The sequence below is a fragment of the Mycteria americana genome, chromosome 6 (genome assembly GCF_035582795.1).
Source record: "Mycteria americana isolate JAX WOST 10 ecotype Jacksonville Zoo and Gardens chromosome 6, USCA_MyAme_1.0, whole genome shotgun sequence".
Lineage (NCBI taxonomy): Eukaryota > Metazoa > Chordata > Aves > Ciconiiformes > Ciconiidae > Mycteria > Mycteria americana.
In genome coordinates this window covers 54522020-54543532 of record NC_134370.1, presented here as the reverse complement: position 1 = coordinate 54543532, position 21513 = coordinate 54522020, and the positions used below count along the sequence as shown (strand labels likewise).

The window sequence follows — 21513 nt, the reverse complement described above, 5'->3', positions numbered from 1 at the left end:
ACAGATGTGTATATATACCAAGTATATTGTTGTGGTTTAACCCCAGCCGGCAACCAAGCACCACAGAGCCACTCGCTTACTCCCCCCCCAGTGGGATGGGGGAGAGAATAGGAAGGGTAAAAGTGAGAAAACTCGTGGGTTGAGATAAAGACAGTTTAATAGGGAAAGCAAAAGCCGCACGCGCAGGCAAAGCAAAACAAGGAATTCCTTCACTCCTTCCCATCAGCAGGCAGGTGTTCAGCCATCTCCAGGAAAGCCAGGGCTCCATCACATGTAGTAGTTACTTGGGAAGACAAACACCATCACTCCAAACGTCCCCCGCTTCCTTCTTCCCCAGCTTTATATACTGAACATGATGTTATATGGTCTGGAATAGCCCTTTGGTCAGTTGGGGTCAGCTGTCCCAGCAGTGTCCCCTCCCAGCTTCTTGTGCACCTGGCAGAGCATGGGAAGCTGAGAAGTCCTTGATTTAGTATAAGCACTACTTCACAACAACTAAAACATCCCTGTGTTATCAACACTGTTTTCAGCACAAATCCAAAACATAGCCCCATACTAGCTACTATAAAAAAATTAACTCTATCCCAGCCAAAACCAGCTCATATATTCCCATGCAGATCTGAAGATGTAGACACCTTAAAGATACGTTCAGCTGTTTACTGCTAATGTGTAGCCTTGCATTCACCAGATGGCTCCTAGGAGTTACATATGTGGTAAATATTTGAGGCATGCGAGTGCCTAAAAATTCTCTAGAGCAAATATTTTTAGAAACAATATAGCAAAACCTCTGAAAATCCATTTGTTTTATTTCTGCATGTCAGTCATCTCATTAAAGAAAGTTTCCTTCTGCTTCACAGGGTTGTGCACTCTTAAAATTCAAGTCAACCATCTCGAACTACTCCAACTGACATACCAGTAAAGTTCACCTTCAGACACTGCAAAGTTACATTATGTAGAACTGCAAAACATGGCTTTGCTAGGATTAGGCTTGGAGTAGTTCAAACCAGCAGACTCGAATTTTAAGTGCATTTGACAGAGAACTTGTTGGTTTTGTTTTGGGTTTTTTTGTTGTTTGTTTTTTGTTTGGTTTTTGGTTTTTTTTAGCTTTGATACTACAGAACATTCAAAAAAACATCTTTAATTTTACTACCTCTTTAGTATTGGGACAGTTTTAATTCTTAATTGCCTTGTAAATGAAATGCTCTAATGCTAGGATTAATTCCTTATCTATGGGCTTGCTGAAGTTTCAGGGGGCTCTCCTTGATAGCTGTGTTCCTGCTCATGTGCTGCAGGCACCCTGTATTCCTGTTGGCCTGTCAAGGAGGCTGTTCTCTGAGACCTCATTTTGACAGATTATTTCAGAGACTTTTCTTTGTTTTAACACTATCCTTTGCTCTGCTTTGTAGGAGCTTGTCTGAATCAGAATAAACTGGTGTGGTTTTGTTTGTGATGTTTCAAAAACTGGGTTCTCTTCCTTGTAGTAATGTATGAGGAGAGGCAAAGAAGAAACAGTAAGTCCTGTTGACAATGAAAGATTGGGTTTTCATACCATTTAGTACTACCGGTTCTATTGCTACTGTCTGACTGTGGAAGAGCTACTTGATGAAGGTTATGAACGTTACTTCAGTGTTGCTTATGTTACTGAAGTTTTGCTATTCAGCTGACTTTTTATTATTCAGATAAATGTAGTGAAAACAGTTTGTATTGGACAATTATCTAATTTGTATATACTGTTCTCCAAACTACTGCAATGTTCTTAAAATAAGCGAAGTTCACATACGTGAACTTTTCCCCTTGGTGTGCTTCTAATAGAACTCGCATGAAAGCCCTTTTTATTTAAAGGGAGTACAGAGTTGTGTATGATCATAACTTATTCATAGTTTTTTTTCTTAGCAATATAATCTTACAAAATGCCTTACAGATATTTATTATTACAGTGGTTTAGAGGAGTTGTCTTTTTGCTTCATTTTGAAGAAAGTGTGTATTATTGTATGGGAAATACAATAATATGTATTGGGAAAGCACTTGTATGGAAAAGCACTTAATGGGATGAAAACCCAATCAGTTTGTGCTTTTGACTTGGAAGAGTGCTTTTAGAAAGCATGAGCAGTAGGAAATAGCATACGGTTGAACTGTATCTACACTATATCCTACTTACAGCAACGTTGACTATTTTCCTAAAGATTTTCTTTATTATTTTTGGAAGTCATAAAACCTGTTCATCTAGTAACAGTCCTGATGGTTTCTACAGTCTGACTCATGTAGTCTGTAAAATCACATCTTGACTAAAGATTTGCTTAAAAAAAGGATGAAATAAAATTAACTCTCAAACCATGACAAAGGTGAATAGCTGAATTGTGTAGATGTTCAGTTGAGAATTCCTTTTGGTTTTCATGAGATCAGCTTGCATCAGAATTTAGGTAGAGATGCACACTGGAATTACATGGCATATGACTTTGTCCTCAAGGAGGTGCTGTTTATTTTCAGAAGTAATGAGATCATACTTAACCCTAAATCTTCCTGCTTTTGCACCTGTCGTAAATTTCAATAAATAGTGAGCCTGAGGACATGCAGACTCCCAGGAATGCTCTCAAACTTACTGTGATTCAGAGAAGCACATGTTTAGAAGCACAGAGATGGAAAAAAAACCCCAACTATTTTTCCCCTAACTGACCTTTCACCAGCTGCTGGGCTAGCTGGTTTTGTCTGAGAAGCAGCTAAAACAGTTTTGTGTAAGGAAGTTGTTGCTTATTTGCCCATGATTTGCAAGATGTCAAAAGCATGACATTTACATTCTTCTGAATGTGATGATGACATTAGCTGCCTTTCTTTCACTTTGAGTAATTGGCCTTTCTATATTTTCTGTGTTAGTGTGTGACTTTGTTTTTTAGACACTGTAACGTTTTCAGTTTTTCCAAAATTTTCATGTAAGTTGTGAGAATTAATTTTGTCACATATTACTTCCAATCATGAGAATTTGGTGAATACCAGTATTTGGAAGCATCACTCTTTCCATCTTCAGGCACCAGTCTCTCTGGGATAAGTATGACCAGAAACAACAAAGGCCATTGGAAAATAAGTAATACAACTTGTTTTTTCAAAATGTAAAAATGTTTGTACTTGGAGGGGGGGATAATCTGCCCCACCTTGTTGTTGGGTAGAGCAGCTGAGAACAGTCAGTCCATACAGGATGTAAGTATTGACTTGAATGAGACCAAATTCTTCAAGCACTTTTCTTGAAAAAATTTGCAAATCTCAAAATGGTAATTTGCTATTTCTAATCTAGCTCATTTATTTAGTAAGTTCTTTTGTGCTCAGTAGTATTACTATAGTGAATAATCCATAGCTCAGTTTAAGTATTCTAGATAGCTCAAACTTGTCACTGTCAGTATTACAGCTGTAGTGCAGTGTTCCCATGTGTCTGGGTATTAGGCTGGAACTTTAATCATTCTTCCTGAAGTGGAAATTTTTTTCTGTCAAAACTAGTCTCTAAATTGATTTTGTGGGGTTTTGGTTGTTGTCTTTTACCATTGATAGTTTCATTTTAACTTCCTTTGTCTAGTGTACGATAGTGAATGCTACTGAAAGTGTAGATGTAAAGGTGTTTATAAACAGTAATGGATTTGTGATCTTCACTTTGTTGTAGAAATAAATAACATATATTAGTTGGTGCATCATTTTTCTCCTGTTGCCACTTGAGACTTGAATACCTACAAAAACATTAAAAGAAGAAAGCTATTAATGATAACAAACCACCACTGCTTTGCTAGTTTGAAAGTCTGTTTTTATATTAAATGACTGAATTTTGTTGGTGTTACAGCTAATAAAATTCACTGTAATTGCTTCCAATACACAGTAGAATGTAAGCTTGCATATCTCCCCCCCACCACCCCCCATCTTCTGTCTCCTTTTTTTTTTTACTTCAATAGTTACAGAAGAATTGCTGCCTTTAATAATTAGGTCATGTATTTGACAGTTGCACCTAAAGTTTTGACACACACCGTGAAATTCTCTACCTACGTGTATTTTAAGTCTAGGAAAAAAAATAGTCTCTTATAATGACAGCTCCTGAGATAGATGGAAGTATACAAACTTTCTTCTTCCTTTTTCCTTATCAGGAAGTATTGATGAAGATGTTGTGGTGATTGAAGCATCCTCCACTCCCCAGGTCACTGCTAATGAAGAAATAAATGTTACCTCAACAGATAGTGAAGTGGAGATTGTCACAGTTGGTGAAAGCTACAGGTGAGACTTTGCATCTCTTTGTATTAATACAATTTTGCTTGACTCCAAGTTTGTCACAAGGCTCTGTATCATTAAAAGCCCATAGGGTAATGTCACAGAAATTGTAACCAGGATGTATAGTATGCATTTTTGATTAAAAAAAACCCAACAACAAATAACCCCAAAAAAACAAAGCCCCAAACAAAGAAACAAACAAAAAAACCCAAACCACAGCTTTGCCAAAGCTTGACGTTGGAATTGTTGAGGTGGTTGTAGTTAGTGTGACTGATCGGCAGAATTTTGGGGAAGCATAGCTGTACAGTGAGATTCTAGAGAGAGCAAGTTTAGGCTGAGCTGACTATCTAGGGATTAGCTGAGCATTTCTCAGGAAAGCATCCTACTTTTTTGAAGCTGCTGCTGTGTATGCTTTCCTGTTCTTCCATGCCTCTCTGGAAGTTTTGTTCCATATTTGTCAGATTTTGCAGAATCTATTAAAGTGGAGTTCCTTGAAGAAGAAAACTTGAAATTGTCATGTGCATGGGACTGTTGGAGGTGGCTGCCTATTACGTATGTTTTCGTATTTGTGAACATGAAGACAAAATTGTAGAATATGGAGAATGACTATCCATTTTTTTTATAAAACAATGACAAAGGACCAATAAGCAATCATGAAAACATTCCGTTTGTCATCAGATAGTGCTTTCACTAATGCAGTTTTAAATCTAAAACAACAGATAAGTTTTTCTGCAAGAATCACTTTTATTGGAATAAATATCACATTGAACAAACCAATTTTTTGTTTAAGACAAATGCATGCCTTATGTAGATTTCATGAACGCTTGGAGCTAACTGAATTTTTTGTTAAACTCTGACACACAAAGGATGTCATACTCACAGCCCGAATCTCTAGCAAAGAGGAAGTGGGGAGAGATGAGAGAAATAATTTTAAAAATTCATTTCTTCAACAATATGTTTCTTTATATTTCCTTCTGTTTAAAAGAAAACAGAAGCTGCAGAATCAACAGATGTTCTGTCTTGAGGTGATTAGAAACATGTTTCTAGAAATAGTTGATTTATCCACATGAATGTGTTTATTGAGAATAATTAAAACTTATGAAACAACATGTAGGCTTGAAAAGACTTGAGCTAGATCAAGTTAATGCTTTAGCCTCTTATAACTTGCATGTAAAGCCTTAAAGGGTGAAAAATTAGGCTAGATGAAAGTGATTGTCCTTATAGAACATTAATTCAAACCTGATTAGACAGATAAGATGCTTTTAAAAAATAAACAGCTCTCTTCCTAGCATCAATAAGAAATGTTTTGTGTAGTAGCCATAAAAGACTTGAAAAAATTACTTCTTTCTTCCCTTACCTTCTGCAGTGCTACAGCCAAAACAGTAGCAGCAACACCACACCTTCCCCTCCCCCCCATTTTTATTGATGATGGGTGGTGGTGTCTTTACTGGTGACTTAAGTGAGGAGGAGATTGAACCAAGAGCACTTTCTGGTGAATTTAAATTTTTGGCCTGTTGGGTTTGTTAGACCTTCTAACATGCAGATTTCTCAAAGGCATTTGATTGTTTGTCTTTTTTAAGATCATAACAGAATGGTCAAATTACGTTTTGCTCTTTAACTATTTACTGTACTTGCTCTCAACTGTTGAGAAAAGACATCACTGAAAATGTTCAGCTGAAAACTTTTTGAGAAGATTAAAGAAATAGTTGAGTTTTATTTTGTATTGGAAAAAGTCATGATTCTATGTTTAAAAAAAAAATACAGGAAGAAAACAATTCCAGGAAGTTTGCTATGAGGAGGAAGAGTCTTAAATTCAAATCTTGAGCCTGAAATGTCAGGAACTTCTAAACTAGTCTTTTACACTTTGAACGTAGAGTACTTCTATGGAGGTTTTCCTGTGTTTCAAGCATATTAGTTTTGCTAAACCACAATGTAAGGAAAAAAGGCAACTCTGGGACATCTAAATGATAGTTCGGTATAAAATTATAAATATGAATACTGTAAGCAAACTGAACATTATGAAGGTTATCAACCAAACTCAGAATACTGTTCAGAGCGAAATAAATGGTTACTTTTATTCTTTATAACTTGTGATAGATGAGAGAGGTTACTGTATTTTTTTTTTAAAAGCAAAAGTGTATTTTTGGATGGAAGTAAAAAAAAAAGTCAAATCAGTAATGCGAAAATGAAGATACCTCTTTTGAGACACTTCATAGTACTGCTAGTTTTTTTCTGTGAAATCTGAGGGTAAGCTTTTTAATGCTTGTTATATATATTGAATGCTCTGGAACTAACACTCCTATTTTTTTCAAAACTCAATTATTAGTTGAGTAGCAGTGTATATTCCCATAGTAATATATGGACTTACAGAATGCAAATTAATAGTAGTGAAAAAGTTTGTAGACTTGAAAAAGTTTACTTAAATTCTGGAGACTGTTACTTCAACATTTGTCTTCATACAAAGCATTCTGCAGGGAATTTGCAACTTTACAGCTGACAATTTCAAAAAACTTAAAATTCTGAAGTGTTAATCTTGTCCTTAGTAAATAAAAGATTAATCTAGTAGTAGGCTTTAAATTTAAGATGTAAGAATCTATGGTTGGGATATTTAAGCACGTTAAAGCTCGTTTCTCTACCTTCTTAAATGGAAGATAAAAAGCATGTTTTTTTTTTTTAATACTTTAAAGTAAGTGGCCATGTATAGATAATAGGAATATTTTAATTTATTTACAATTTACAGGTGAAACTTACTTTGAAAGGAATTGATGCACTTGAATACAGGGTTTTTTTTTGTATGAATGAACTTGCTAATACCCGAAGGTCGGCTGATCATTGAGTGTGCAAACAAGCTCACTGGGCATTTTAGTACTAAAGATCAGAAAGAAGGAAAGAAAATTCATGAAGTGTTTAATCTGCCTCTTCCTGAATCCTCTTTTCAGTCATACAAATTTTTTTGTGGGAGAGACGAAAAACTACTGGAAGAAGGAAGGAAGCCAGCATTCTCCAGACAACGCACCTGGATCCCTTAGAAACTCAAAATTTGTGTTTAGACTTGGAAAAGCTAGAGACAAAAAAAAAAATAGTTTTGTGTTGAAAATGTTGAGGCAAAGCATCTGTTGTGATGTAGAACCAGGAGCATGTTAGTGGACATGAGATCATCTTTCACTGTTATCGATGTGTTGTGGGCAGGAGAAGATAGGGAATGGATAAAGAACATGGAAATGGAATGTTCCAAGAAGGAAAATCCTCTCAAGGAAAAAGGTAGTAATGCTGAATAAGGAGAAGATAAAGAAAAAGCTTTAGAGAGCTAGAGCTCTGCGAGAGAAAGGGTTTCTTTCTACAGTGCCTTCAACCAGGCTTTTTGCATAACTCTACAGATCCTGCCTTGCTTGTCATGACAGCAAATAGTACAATCTTGTGCTCGCTTTTAAGCTTTGCTGTCTCTTAAGTGTAATACTGTATGGGCTTTAAGAATTCCTTTTTTTTCCCCCCTCCCTTACAGCATTTATTTCTTGTCATCCTCCTCCGCTCTGTTAGTGACATCCTACTCTGATGATTGCTATTTTCCTAAAAGTAAGGAGATCTGATAAAACTGGCAGTGGACTCTGGAAAAGGCAGTAATGGGACACCATTGCTCAGCAGTGAATACGTAGTTGCTTGATCCTAAACCACACGTAGTATACTTTATCAGTAGCATCAATGTAAAATTGTCCAGTGGATAGCCACTCATTTGGCTCTCCTAGAAGTAAGGAGGACAGTGCTGATGAAAAACACTTCCTTACTTTCATTCACTCCTGAAGAAACTATTCTGAAACTTACTAAACCCAGTGAAAATCGTATGTCTCTAGAAAAACACTTTCTTTTTGTTGTATCTCTAGAAAAACACTTTCGTTAAGCTGCAGTTTCTTTGAATTTATCCCACAACTAAGAACTGAAGACCCGAAAATCTTACTCATTATTTAAACCAAGAAATTACCCAAAAAATTCATGACTACATGCCTTTTGTTACCAGAGCTGGTTAATTACTTGTCGGATTTTTATTTGCCTTGTGAAATCAAGATGCTAATGCTCTTCTGCTTGTTTTCTGAGTGGTTGCTGGTGAGATGCAGTTGGTAGCACCTTGAATCCTCACTTGGTCACATGCATATAGAAATTTGTCACTTTTTCTTATGTTGCACGCAGTCTCAGGTTTGAGAAAATTACGTACAGAAATCCATGTGTTAGTTTCTTCCTCCATGTCCTTTGTTTTGCCCCATGCGCCATATTCCGTCAGGAAACTGTTACGTACTGATGATTATTCCCTCCTCCTCCCTTCTCAATCGAGCTAGGGCCACTTTCAAAGCACAGAGAAGGTAAATCTTTGATGTAAAATAAACTGCAGTCTCAAGCGGCAGTGTAGCAGCTGGAATCATAGCTAGGAGGATGAGATAGACAGTATCTACCAAAATGCTATGAAGCGTTCACTGACAGTCCTTTTCTGGTTAAGAAAAATCTATTAAGATCTGGTTGAGAGTCGTCTTAGCATTAAATGGACTAAACAATTTGGTCATACATACTTCAGAGGTGGACTAACTTAGTCATTTTGAAATTACATGGACTCGGCCACAGACTAAATATGCACAGCACCATATAGCTAACATATTCGTTAGTCATTCAGAGTAATGTCCTATTTAATCATAACAAGGAAATAAAGACCCAGACCTCTAACTTTAAGATTGTTTAAATTCAGTAGTCCTTTGTTTCCACCTCTATCTTTGCTTGAAATCATACCTCATTCAAAAACTCTTGAAGGTTATTAGCTCACTGTACAGTTACGTGCTAGGCCTTATTTCTCTTCATCTCTAGTTTGATGCTTTGTCATGTTGTCTGCTTGTTCTTTTGTGCAAGAAGAAATCCAAAGAAATTTCTTACTGTTGAATTTACAGCTTGCATTGAAAAACAAAAAATATGGATGTAGTAGGTACTGCACTGGTTTTGGTATGAAGCTGGAGTTCTGTAAGAGAAGTAAACACTTGACAATCCTGCGTACCCTTCCACAGTTAATTGCTCCTCTCCTTTGCTACCAAACCCAAGGTGCTCCCATGAACCTTAACTCTTAGTTAACTGAAGGGGAGGGGAAGATGAAGTAGGAGGTGAGACCTTAACCTCTCCTTGTATTACCAAAGTGTACCCTGGATCACCAGAGAGTAATAGGGGCTTGGGAGGTAAATTTCATTCTGGAGTGTTAGTAGGACACACACAAAGCACACCGAAATCAATTTGGACATTATGTAAATCCAAACTTTAAAGAAAATGTGCCTTTTTGAACCAACCTGATCTTTAAATTACAGTGGCTACTGAAGTGGAATTGAAGTGTTAGCCGGTTGAGAAGACTGCAGCAAGCATGCTTTTTGCACTACAGGAAAATATACTGATCTTTGTTAGTGAGTTACACAGATAGGGGTGAAGGGAGTACAGGCAGAACAGAAATGTAGACTGAGCTCCATGGTGATTTGTACAGTGGGTTTTGTTTGTTTTTAGTGAAGTCATTCCCTTTTCTTCTTCACATTTTCCTCTTCTGAATTTCTGAAGTCTGAGTGCATTGTTTTTCCAAACTGGAAAATAAGAGCCACTTGGTTTATGTAAATACTGGAGAGTCAAAAGGTTTTTGAGAGTGAACTGGTAAATACAATACTGTAAAAATATTCTTCCCCTAATTAAAGACTGTATCCTCTTAACTCCAAAGCATCGTTGATTTGAGTGTTTGGGTTTGTATGGCTAAATTGAATAGAATGGGTGGCTAAATTGAATAGAATGGGTGCGAAGTGTTATACCACAGAGATAAAACCATCGCTTTCCTTAGGTATGGTACAGGCTTATGATTTCCTCTCCTCAAGCCACATTTCATTTAATTAAGTGTTACACAAAGCTGTGTTTGCTCTTCAAGAAGAGGGGGGGGGAATAATATTCAAGAGAGAAAAGTCCAGAGATTTTGCACTTTTAGGACATTCTGGAAATTAAATTAAGGTATAGAAGTTATCCTCTGAAAATATTCTATCACAAGTTAACATGCAAAAGAACTTCATGTTTACAAATTTTTATTGTCTTTACAATTCTGTCATCATTCATAGATCTGCTGTTGCAGACTGCATAGGAATAGTATAGGATTTAGAGACTCTTCATTTGCTATTAACAAAATTAAAACATAACATCAGATATAATTGCTGCCTGACTGCGGTTGTAGGGTTTCACAGTGAATTTTTTGTAAGTTACCTGTATGTATTTCATAGGAACGTGGTTTAAAGACCTTTAAACTCTACCTGTTGGGTATTTGCCATTATGTTATCTGGTAAAGGCTGCAGTAATGTTTGTTAAGTACACATCTAGTGAACGTGGAATGGTGGGGTATTTCAACATAACAAAATGCTTTTCTAGTAATAAAAAAAATATTTCAAATAGCTTCTCAAACAGCGAGGAGAAAAATTTTAATAATGGCAAAATTTAGGTCAATACTTAAGGTGTTACCTTTTTTAAGGTCTCGTTCAACACTTGGACACACAAGATCACACTGGGGACAAAGCTCTAGTTCACATGCTGCACGACCTCAAGAACAGCGGAATCGCAGTAGGATTTCCACAGTCATACAGCCACTGAGACAGAATGCAGCAGAAGTAGTGGACCTTACAGTGGATGAAGATGGTAAGTTTCATTGGTCTGAGAAATCTCTTCCTTTTTCAGAAGCAGGATGATCAGTGTAAGGGGAGTGGAATTAATTGCGTCAGTTATAACATACCGTTCTATGAAAAAGTCTCAATTCTAAACAAACCAATTTCCAAGCCTTTCAGAAAATCCTCTTGTGGCCTTCCTTTTAGAATTAAAAGTTTAGCCGTTCCCAATGGGTCTGCTAGATCCAAAACAGACTGGGATGTGTGTCTGAGGGCTGACTCACCAGGCAGAAAATACAGAACAGGTTGGAACTATTTCTTTAAAAATATGCACTTACTTCAATACAACACTATAAAAGGAAAATTATCGGTGCCTATGCTTTGGAATAGTTACTGTTCTTTCAGGCCTTGGAGTAAAAATAATTAAAAAAAAAAAAAACAAAAAAAAAACACAACACAAAAAAACCCCAAAAAAACCCCAAAAAACCAAACCAACCCAAACTAGTAAAGTATGTTAGGTTTCTGAAGCTGTAACCTTTCATTGTTTCCTAACATTAAAATGTGCTGGCACTTAAGTCTGTTCCCGCTGAAAATCATAAGAACAACTTCCAAGTATTGTCAAAAGTTGAGAGAAGGAAAAACTAAAGCTCATGTACGTTTTTGCAGGCTTATTTTTGTGGTGGTGGTGGTGATTCTGGGGGTTTCTTGGGTGCATGCTACTTTTAATGTTTAATAGAAGTTTTGTCCTGCTGTAGTTCCGTCCCCGAGAGCATCGCAAGCTAGTATCTTGCAATATCTTATTGTTCAAGTTGTCTTGATTTTTAGGGTGGGTTGGAGAGTTGGACGGGTTTGGAATTGGATTTTGTTGTTTGATGGTTTTTAAGGAAGAGGATGGGTTGATTTACGGATTCTTTTCTTGATGGATTTACTGTGGAATATTCCAACAGCTCTATCATTGAAGGGGAATAGGCATCTATTGCTTTAATTTACTCTTTAAACTCAAATTATAGAACTTAATCTTAAATTCAGGAACCAAATTCTTGTAAAAAAGATTATTGCTGAATGAACTTTTACTTCTGTAATGTGTAAATTTAAGACTACCTGTTTCTGCCTCCCCCAGAGGAAATACCTTTCTAAGATGAGTCTTCCAGGATTTCAGAGATGATATTTTTGGGTTTAGGCATCAAATTTCACATATGAACTAGCGTAAAATGATGAAAGTTCTGAATTAACACTGTTAGAAGGCAGCTACACGCTTTTATCATAACTTTACTGATGTCTTCAAAGATACTGGTCATAAAACTTTGTTAGCTACTTCCATGAGCATAAGGATCATATCTCCCTCTATCTTCCTGGATTTGTGTCTGTGAAATGTGTTGAAATCGAGTTTCTCTCAGCTAGTAGTTTGAGATTGACCAAGCCCGCTGGCTTTTACTCGTTCTGGAGGGGAGAAACAGAACTGTCTATATTCTGATGCTGAGTCAAAACAGTAACAGGCTAATGGGGTGATTGAGGCTGATAGAATTGAGAATTGTCTGACAGCAGGATTGCTTTCAGAATGGATTAGCATCCAGTCTTGAGCACTGTATGATCATAAATACGTGTCCTATACTTGCTGTTTTTTTCTGAATTTAAACATCAATACATTTCTCCCAAAATATTTTCCTTTAAATAAAATTAGTATATTGGAATGCCACATTAAAATCCAAACTAATTTAAATGTAGGTATCAGATCATGTTTTTTTAATGTGATGAGTTGGAAGACTTTCTAGAAGGGAGATACACGAAGTCTCAAAATAAAACATGACTAGTTTTCAAGATTTCTCTCTATATCTAGTAGGTATATCAGCAACTCAAGTGAGCAAGGGAATAAATGTAACAGAAGTATTTGAAGTGTCTTGATGCTTTTTTTTTTTTCCTGATATCTATGCAGACAGTTTTTTACTAAAAAAACCTGAGCTGTTTCTGATTATATTCCCTTTTATGGTATCTCATATTCCCAGTTATGTCATTGCCTTGTCAATAATTAGAGAGAAATTTCAAACTTACAGTCAAAGCAGACTTTTTCAAAACTAAATTTGAATTATGCCACCAAGTATCTTTTTAAATTTTAACCTGTTCACAATTGTGTAGTAGTGAACAAGATTTATCAAGTGGTGTATTTGGTTTATTTCCCTGGATCCAATTAAATATATTGGTGACTATTACTTTTACAATATGCAAAATGAACATGTATGTACTTTTAACAGAAGTCTCAAATACTAATTAAATGAATCTGCTTTTAATGTGTATTGAGGCTAGAAACCAAGTTTATCTTGCTATAGCCTTTAGTACTATGCATCTAGGATGACTGAAGTTTGTAAACTAGTACTGCTAGTTTAGATGTTATGCTGTTCTTGGTCAGTAAAATAAAAGTTTTCTGTGCTTTGTAGGCAATAAAAAATGGTAAGGGTAGTACTTAATCGTAGCGTAGTTTGCCTGTGGATTTATGAAATATTTCAGCAAGTTTTTTCATCATAAAGTACCAAAGTAATTTAATTTCCTTTCTAGTAGTATTTTATTCAGTAAATAAAACTTGATATGTCAGATTTGGTTGGGAATCGATTTTATATTAATTCTTAAAACTTTAGTTGATTAAAAAAAAAAATAATTCACACACACACACGAGTGAAACAGAATTAACTTCTGTATTTTGTACATGTCAGGCTTTTGTGTTTCGACTTTCTTAGCATCTGGCAAGACCAGAATCGAGAATTTCTTGTAAAATAATTAAAAACCAGCAACAGCAATAAAACACCCCAGCAGCTTTTAAAGCTTGAAGAACATGAAAGCTTTTTTGTTTCGCTAGAGCCGACAGTTGTGCCAACCACGTCAGCTAGAGTGGAGCCACAGGTCGTGAGTTCTGCTTCCAGTAACAGTTCTAGTACGTCTACCTCAGAGCAGGCCTCTGATGCAGCTCCAAACGTCTCCAACAGCCAGCCCTCTGCAGCACCAGAGATGACTTCTAGTCTTCCCAGTGGCGGCACTGCTGGTACTTCAGCTGGAGGTACAGAATAAGAGAGCTTTCTAAACTGTTGTGTTGCCTCCTAGTACAAAGGAGGTAGAGGAAGTTAATTGGCATTCTCTAGGTTAAATGGCATGTGAACTTTTAGTACTGAACATAACAGTAATAAGTTGAGAGGACAGGAATCTGAAAAAGACCATTGATTTCTCCCCAAAGATTAAGGAAGTTGTGCTGGAGCCTTCTGCTTTTGCCTATTGGAATGATTTGGTTAGACCTAATGAATGACATCCTTGCTTTCTGAGGAGGTAGAATGTAGTTCACAGGGAATTGTCTTCCATTGCAGTGTGTTACAGGGGTGGGTGTTTTTGATGTGTATTGTAAGGAAGTGAAGGATGTATATAGATTCCTTGAACCTCCCCATGTAGATTACTTTGCTGGAAGCACATTTATACAGATCTGTATACAGATACTGACCTATAATAGAGCTGTATATAGAGGTAGCACTCATAACACCGCTGAAACATGGGTGCTCTGCCCCTATCTGCAAGTCAGGTGAGGTACAAAAAACTTGAGCTGACCACAGTTGCACAAGAATTTGAGGTCTCTGCACACTAATCACAAGAGATAAGCTTTCTTCCTTTCCCTACTGATAACATATCTTAAATTAGTGGAGTAAGGCAAGTGTCAGTTCACATCCTCTAGTGGTTCCCATGAGTACATCCACCTGAATAATTCAGTTTTGGTTCATTTGGCAGGCATAGCTAAATCTTTTTGTACCCAGTGTTTTGTTTTCAGCTAGATCTGTTTTTCAGTCAGTTAATTATTTAATCGTAAAGTAAATTTTTTTTTTTCTATTTAAGACACTATGGTGATCAGCTTTGCTAATTTCTTTCACTTCAATATTAACTTTCTTTATCTTCAAGATGATATAAGAAGAACTGCATCTAATACGACACTGGAAACTGGCCCTCCAGCCATGCCAAGGTTACCATCGTGCTGCCCTCAGCATTCTCCTTGTGGAGGACCTTCACAGACTCATCATGCATTGGGGCACCCGCATACAAGCTGCTTCCAGCAGCATGGCCACCACTTTCAACATCACCACCACCACCATCACAACCCTCACCCAGCTGTTCCACTATCTCCTTCATTCAGTGACTCCAGCTGCCCTGTTGAGAGGCCTCCTCCAGTGCCTGCACCTTGTGGAGCAAGCAGCAGTTCTGGCACCAGTTACCATGACCAGGCATGTTTAATTCTTGTGACTCTCCCTTTGCAATTTCAAGTTGTTATAGATATGAGAGAATAGAATAGGATGTTGAATTGTGGATTATTCTCTTGTTCTGTAGCAGGCATTATAGAAGGCAACTAAAAGGAAAATTTGAGCTATAATATATGGACACAAAAAATGGAAATTTTACAGAAAGTCATAATCCAACAAGTAATCATTGACAGCTGACATCCTCTTAATGACTGTAAGATGATAGTGGCTGTTAAAGCAAACCAAACATAAATACCTTGAAATATACTCTGCTGATCATAGCAGTTTTGCAGTGTAAATAATTTAGCTGCTTTAAGGGGAGAAAAAATCAAGTCTAATGTTCTGTTTATAAAAGGTCTAAAAGAGTTGCTCTTCTAAAAGCATTGTTTTTAAGACTTTTTAAGTAACTGAAATCATAGCTCTAAAACAATATTGTTATAAGTAAGAGCAATGCTGTACAAACTTAATTTACAACATGCAGAACTATCAATCTGATTTCTGTTTTAAGTGTAATACATTAGGCACAACTGAAAACGCTAAAGATTGTTTTTTTGCCTCCAAATATTTCAATGCATGTAGCTCCCATATACTCACTGGTTTATCCATCATAGGGTTCTTGGGTTTTTTTACACAATCTAGTGTGATGAATTTAGTCTCTCTCACCAGATTCAAGAACTTAGGAATAAGAAATGTTAACCATATCTAAAGAATGTTCCAGAGTCAAGCTTTAAAGCTTAAAACTTTGGATCCCAGTTGCTTGTGATAGTATTTATTTTTATTTTTTATCACATTATGTTTGAGGGTGACTTTGTTTTAAATGTCTTGAAGAATTGCTTGAAAAAAGATGGTTTGTTTACACAGCAGGCATTGCCAGTAGATTTAAGCAGCAGTGGTATAAGAAGTCATGGAAGTGGTGCTTTTCATGGAACATCTGCTTTTGACCCCTGCTGTCCTGGTTCTTCATCTCGAACTGCAATTTATGGGCATCAGGCTGGTGCTGGCCCAAGCCAATCAATAACGATAGACGGATATGGATCAAGTATGGTTGCGCAGCCACAGCCCCAACCTCCTCCTCAGGCATCGCTGTCTTCCTGTCGGCATTATATGCATTCTCCGTGTAAGTACTGATCAGTACTGGGTACCTGGGGGAGGGGAATCAAACAAGAAAACAGCTTCCCTGACAACGTATGAAAACTCTTACTGTCTGCTTGCTTTGATCTTAGAACTGGCCTAGCAAAACACATATTAAGAGAGGTATTTGAACAGTTCAGCTTGTGTAGAGGATTTGAACAGGATCAAGGTGAAGTTAAAATATTTTCTTTTCAGTGACCTTAATAACATTCAGACTTCAAAAACTGTATTTACTATGAAAATATTTTTCATCTCCTTTGTATTTTAGCAATGCCCTTTTATTTCTTTTTCCTTGGTCCATCACCCATCCTGTCCCCACAATGAGTTCTGCTTGAGCAAGCTCAGAGTGTCAACTCATTTGTTTGATTGTGATTTCTATTTTTGGATTTTTTTGTCTCTACAGAATAGTGGGATTGTGGGGGGGACTGAATTTTTAAAAAATTAAACAACAAACTTGAAGCAAAATTTCTCACCATATATACCTTTTTCAGTGTGCATCACACAGATTTTTTTATTTTTATTTTACCAACATTGGCAAGTGGAATACTTCTGGCTATAGAAACCATGGGTTTCTTGTCAGGTATATTGCTGGAATCACTTTATTTAAAAATTACGTAAACACATATTCCCATGTTGCCACTGTTTACACTAGTGTAATAATATTGAAGCACCTGTGTGAAGATACTATTTTAAATAAATGTAAGTCAAAACCTGCTACTGACCAAATTAAAAGCACCTGATGTTTTCATTGCAGATGCTTCTTTGACCAGACCTCTTCACCATCAGGCTTCTGCATGTCCTCACTCTCATGGAAATCCTCCTCCACAGCCACAACCTCCACCTCAAGTAGATTATGTTATCCCTCATCCAGTGCATCCCTTCCATCCTTCAATCTCCTCTCATACATCTTCTCATCCTGTTCCACCTCCACCTCCACCACCAACTCATCCTTTAGCCAATGCAGCTGCTCCAATACCACAGCATCTTCCTGCAACACACCAGCCTATATCCCATCACATCCCTGCAACAGCACCTCCTGCACAGAGGCTACATCCTCATGAAGTGATCCAGAGGATGGAGGTCCAGAGAAGAAGAATGATGCAACACCCAACGTATGTCACAAATGTACTCAGAACAATATCTAAACATATAATTCATTTCCCTCAGGTTTGTAAAATGTTGCACATGAATCTCAAACTGTTAATTGCATGGTTAGGAACTGTTAATATTAAACCATGGTAAGAAGTGTCTGTACATACCGTCACAGTCACGTGAGCATTGACACTGAACCTGTTCCATTACATCTCTCAACAGTGTCTCCAGGTAAGGCACGAATGGGGCAAGGAAGAGAAGGGAAGCTTATGTTTCTCTTGCCCATTACTCGTCCTCCAGATAACAGGCAGGAATTCCTTTTCAAGCTGGACAGCCTAGACAGTGCATCATAAGCTCCTTTCAGATGTGTTCCTTGAAAGTGTGTTTTGCCTTGTTGATGATGTTAAGATTCTTTTTATCTAACTAATGCTTTAAAACAAAATGAACAATTTATCATAAGAGACTGTTTGCCAGGTTTAATTCACATTTAACCTTAGATACTTACCTAGCTTTACTATGCCTTTATGTCTTTAGAAGAGAAGGAAGAGACTGAATAATATCTATGTGAGAATGTGACCAATGTTGGGATGTAGCTTTGATGATATTGTGTAAGAGATGCTACTGTTGTTGCTAAACTAGATTCATGACACTAGTATCAACAGAAATCAGGTCAGTACTGGCTTGGTACTCAATCACAAAGTAACTGAAGCTATTTTAATTCTGGAGACAATGCTTTTAAATATCCTAGAGAATTTCAAGAAGGATCTCTCTAGTTGTTGCTCCTAACTTTGTTATACAAATTCTACTCATAACTAATTTAAAACTGATTTAATGATGTTCATGCTTAAACAAAAGTTTGCTTTAACTGCAACTTTTGAGGCAGTTTCCAGGTAATTCATAAGAATATCTATAGGCAGTAACTGGTCACAAAGTAACACATGACAGACTCTTCCCCCCCGCCCATCCCCCAGGAAAGTCAAATATAACCCTGCTTTCTCAGTCATTAAAATTTTGATCTGTCTGAATCTACACCTCTTCTTTTGTTATCTTTGCTATGCAAATGGCATAACCTCTAAACAGCCTAACTTAAACATACAGGCATGCTGCTTGTGTATGCCCATAATTATGCAGTCATACACAAAAATTAATTTTGGAACATTCAAGCCAGTGAATGTGAGACAGCAAGATAGCATTTTAAGGAAAAACAATAGTGGTAGCTATCTTATCAGTTCTGGAAACTTTCTGGTAATTTGGGGATTGGAAATGTGAATATTGGCATTTCTTAGCCTAGTGAATTTTCTTTGTATGTATAGAAGCTGTAGTCAAATGTTGATAATAGGTTCTCCCTTGCCATTCTCTCTGAAGTGCACCAGTCTCAGGTCAGACAGTGTCAGTTTGGTTAGCAAGGTTTTTCCTCTGTACTTTTGTAATCTTATGAAATTGTTCCACCTGTTGGTCTTTCTTTTACCCTCTAATCATCATACAAATTGCATGCAAAATCAATATTGTAGGTGTCTTGGCCTAACCTCATATCAATCAGATTATACTCGACAACCAGAAACTTGTGTATATTCGCTCTGTTATTTAACACACAGACTGAGACTTCCAGCAGACTTGCAGTTCCTTCGGTTCTGTGTCCCAGCATCTCAAAGTGTTCTTAAGATGTTTCATCCTTCATTTCTAGAAATAGCATATTGGATAGTCCAGTTTGTATACTTACTGTCTAACAGTACAGGACTTTTTCAGGATTGGAAGTAGAGAATGGTTAGAGTCCTCTTCTCACTGTCATGTCTCAAGTGTGGGTACAACAGCTATAACTTCCTTAGGGTCTTGGAATCGGCCACAAAATGTGCAAAAGGCAGTGTATGAGGGTGCACTGCATTTGTTTAACATACAGATTTTCTGTTTGTTTTAAATGTGGTCACTCACTTTATACTAACATTGTGGGATAAACAGCCTAGGAGTTTTACATTCATAGAAATAATTTAAAATGTGTTTCTTTTAAATTAAGACTCATTTTAGGAAAAATGGGCCTACATGACATTCAGTTTTTATGGAACTGTGGAAGTTGTTTTGCTATGGGTTGTTTGTTTTTTTTTTTTTTTTAATTAAAATAGTTTTTCCAGATTTTCCCCCCAAGTTATTTGATAAACTGAAGGGAGGTAAGACTAATAGTAGGTTCTGCTGATAGGTCTGTTCCCATGTTGATCTGTACCATTGCAGAAAACTAACACTTCTAACATAATTTATACAAGCTTGACAGATTTCTCTGGAGAAGTGTCAACTTACCATGATTAGAAGAGTGTGCTGTTAAGTAACTTTTTACTTCTCCAGACATGTAAATTTACAAAATGTCTAGTCTACTTTGTCAGTAGTTTAAAGTAGTACTGAATCTGAAGACAGTGTGCTGCTTTTGGCAAAATCCAAGTTTCTAGGTTGAATTAAAAAAAAAAAAAGCTCTGCATTGAAAGCAATAGAAAGGAAAATACCAACCCATTTCTTTCTGTATCTGGGAAGTAGTAAAGTAATAAGTCAGCCAGCAGGTTTTTTGAAGATTTTTTCCAAAATTGTAGTTCTATACCAGCTGGCATGGAAAACACTGCATGGTCTTATTACTTGAGCTATGATGCAAACATGTTTCAAGGAAAATGTCCTCTGATCAGTGTATTAAGTTTCCCATAATTACTTTTGCTGGTATAGTTTTACTAGAAATAAACTGCAGGATAGCTGTGAATGACTCTGAATCTCAATGTGACTGTCATGTGGCCTTTGCTTTCCTACCTGCAGTTTGAGGTTAGGATTAAACACTTTGTCAGTCCTTCTGTAGTCACGTCTGCCAAGTGAAGGGCAGATCACAGTAGCTGAAGCTGGCTTTGTCTTTGAATGTGAAATCTGTATTATAATTCATTTCTAACTTATATCCAAAGTTGAAAGTAATATACTGTATGGGGAATTTTATTATTTTAAACGCATTCCAGTAATTCCATCTGTAACATTTTGATTATGGATGTTGCTTTCTTGATACTAATGAGTATGTGAAATTAACTGTTACTGGTTTATGTTGTTTAGACGTGCTCATGAACGGCCTCCTCCGCATCCTCACAGAATGCATCCCAATTATGGTCATGGGCATCATATTCATGTGCCTCAGACAATGTCTTCCCATCCTCGACAAGCTCCAGAGAGATCTGCCTGGTTAGTAATCAGATACTATTTTAGTTTTTTGGGGCCCAGGACAAAAGACCATAATGTGCTGATCACAGTGCTGATAATGCCGGCTGGGATTTTCAAAAGTGCTGCATGCACCTGTAGTTTAAAATTTGTAGATGTTGATACGGCTTTGAAATACTGCTTTGAGTACTCAATATCTTAAATATATTTCTAGGGGGTTTTATCCATTGCTTTTAAAACGGAATTGAGTGTTACTGACTCTAGGTAGTTATTTCAATAATTGATTTTAAAATAGGCAAGTAAAACATTGCTGAAAACTATTCTTACATTTATGTTCTTTGTAAAATAGAGGTTTGGATTTGAGTTACAAGCTAATTTGTCCTCTCTCCTCTTTGTCTGAACTTATTTAAAATTGCATCAGGCCCACTCATGAAGGTTACATTTAAGTTCTGCAATATATTTATTATTTAAAAAAAAAAAAAAGATACTTTTGACCATTAGGGAAGAGGTGCATGCGTGACAGTTGCCGTTCCCACAGCGTGAGCTACGGTGAAGACTCCACACTGATAACATTCCTGGACACAATAAATGTGGAGTTGTCTCTACTGATTTATCATACTAAATCTTCACAGCTATTTATAAACAACATTTAGTTATGGCAGGATTAAGATGATTCTTTAGCAAAGTTTAAATAAGTAAAAAAAAAAAAAAAATCTCATGTAAATCTGTTATGGTAGCTGTGCTGTGTTGTATGCTTTCAAAAGTAGTGAAATTATAACTAGGTGTCAAGATGTACCTTTACCGTAATGCCACTTTCTTTCATGTGACAGGGAACTGGGAATTGAAGCTGGTGTGACTGCAGCTACTTACCCTCCAGGGCCCTTGCATCCTCACTTGGCCCACTACCATGCACCTCCTCGACTTCATCACTTGCAAATAGGGGCTCTTCCTCTAATGGTAAGGAGATAGCTTAT

At 36.8% G+C, this 21513-nt stretch overlaps 1 protein-coding gene across 2 annotated transcripts in view; it reads left to right on the top strand.

Moving 5' to 3' along the window:
* The window catches only part of RNF111 (ring finger protein 111), a 65376-nt gene that overhangs the window by 29284 nt on the left and 14579 nt on the right, over positions 1 to 21513 (top strand). For both annotated transcript variants that reach the window (XM_075505904.1, XM_075505905.1), the window contains exons 3-10: positions 4119 to 4245; positions 10754 to 10917; positions 13732 to 13929; positions 14811 to 15130; positions 16007 to 16262; positions 17031 to 17388; positions 20438 to 20563; positions 21370 to 21496. In XM_075505904.1, coding sequence (XP_075362019.1) covers positions 4119 to 4245; positions 10754 to 10917; positions 13732 to 13929; positions 14811 to 15130; positions 16007 to 16262; positions 17031 to 17388; positions 20438 to 20563; positions 21370 to 21496 — 1676 coding nt within the window. The remainder of the gene's footprint in view (positions 1 to 4118; positions 4246 to 10753; positions 10918 to 13731; positions 13930 to 14810; positions 15131 to 16006; positions 16263 to 17030; positions 17389 to 20437; positions 20564 to 21369; positions 21497 to 21513) is intronic.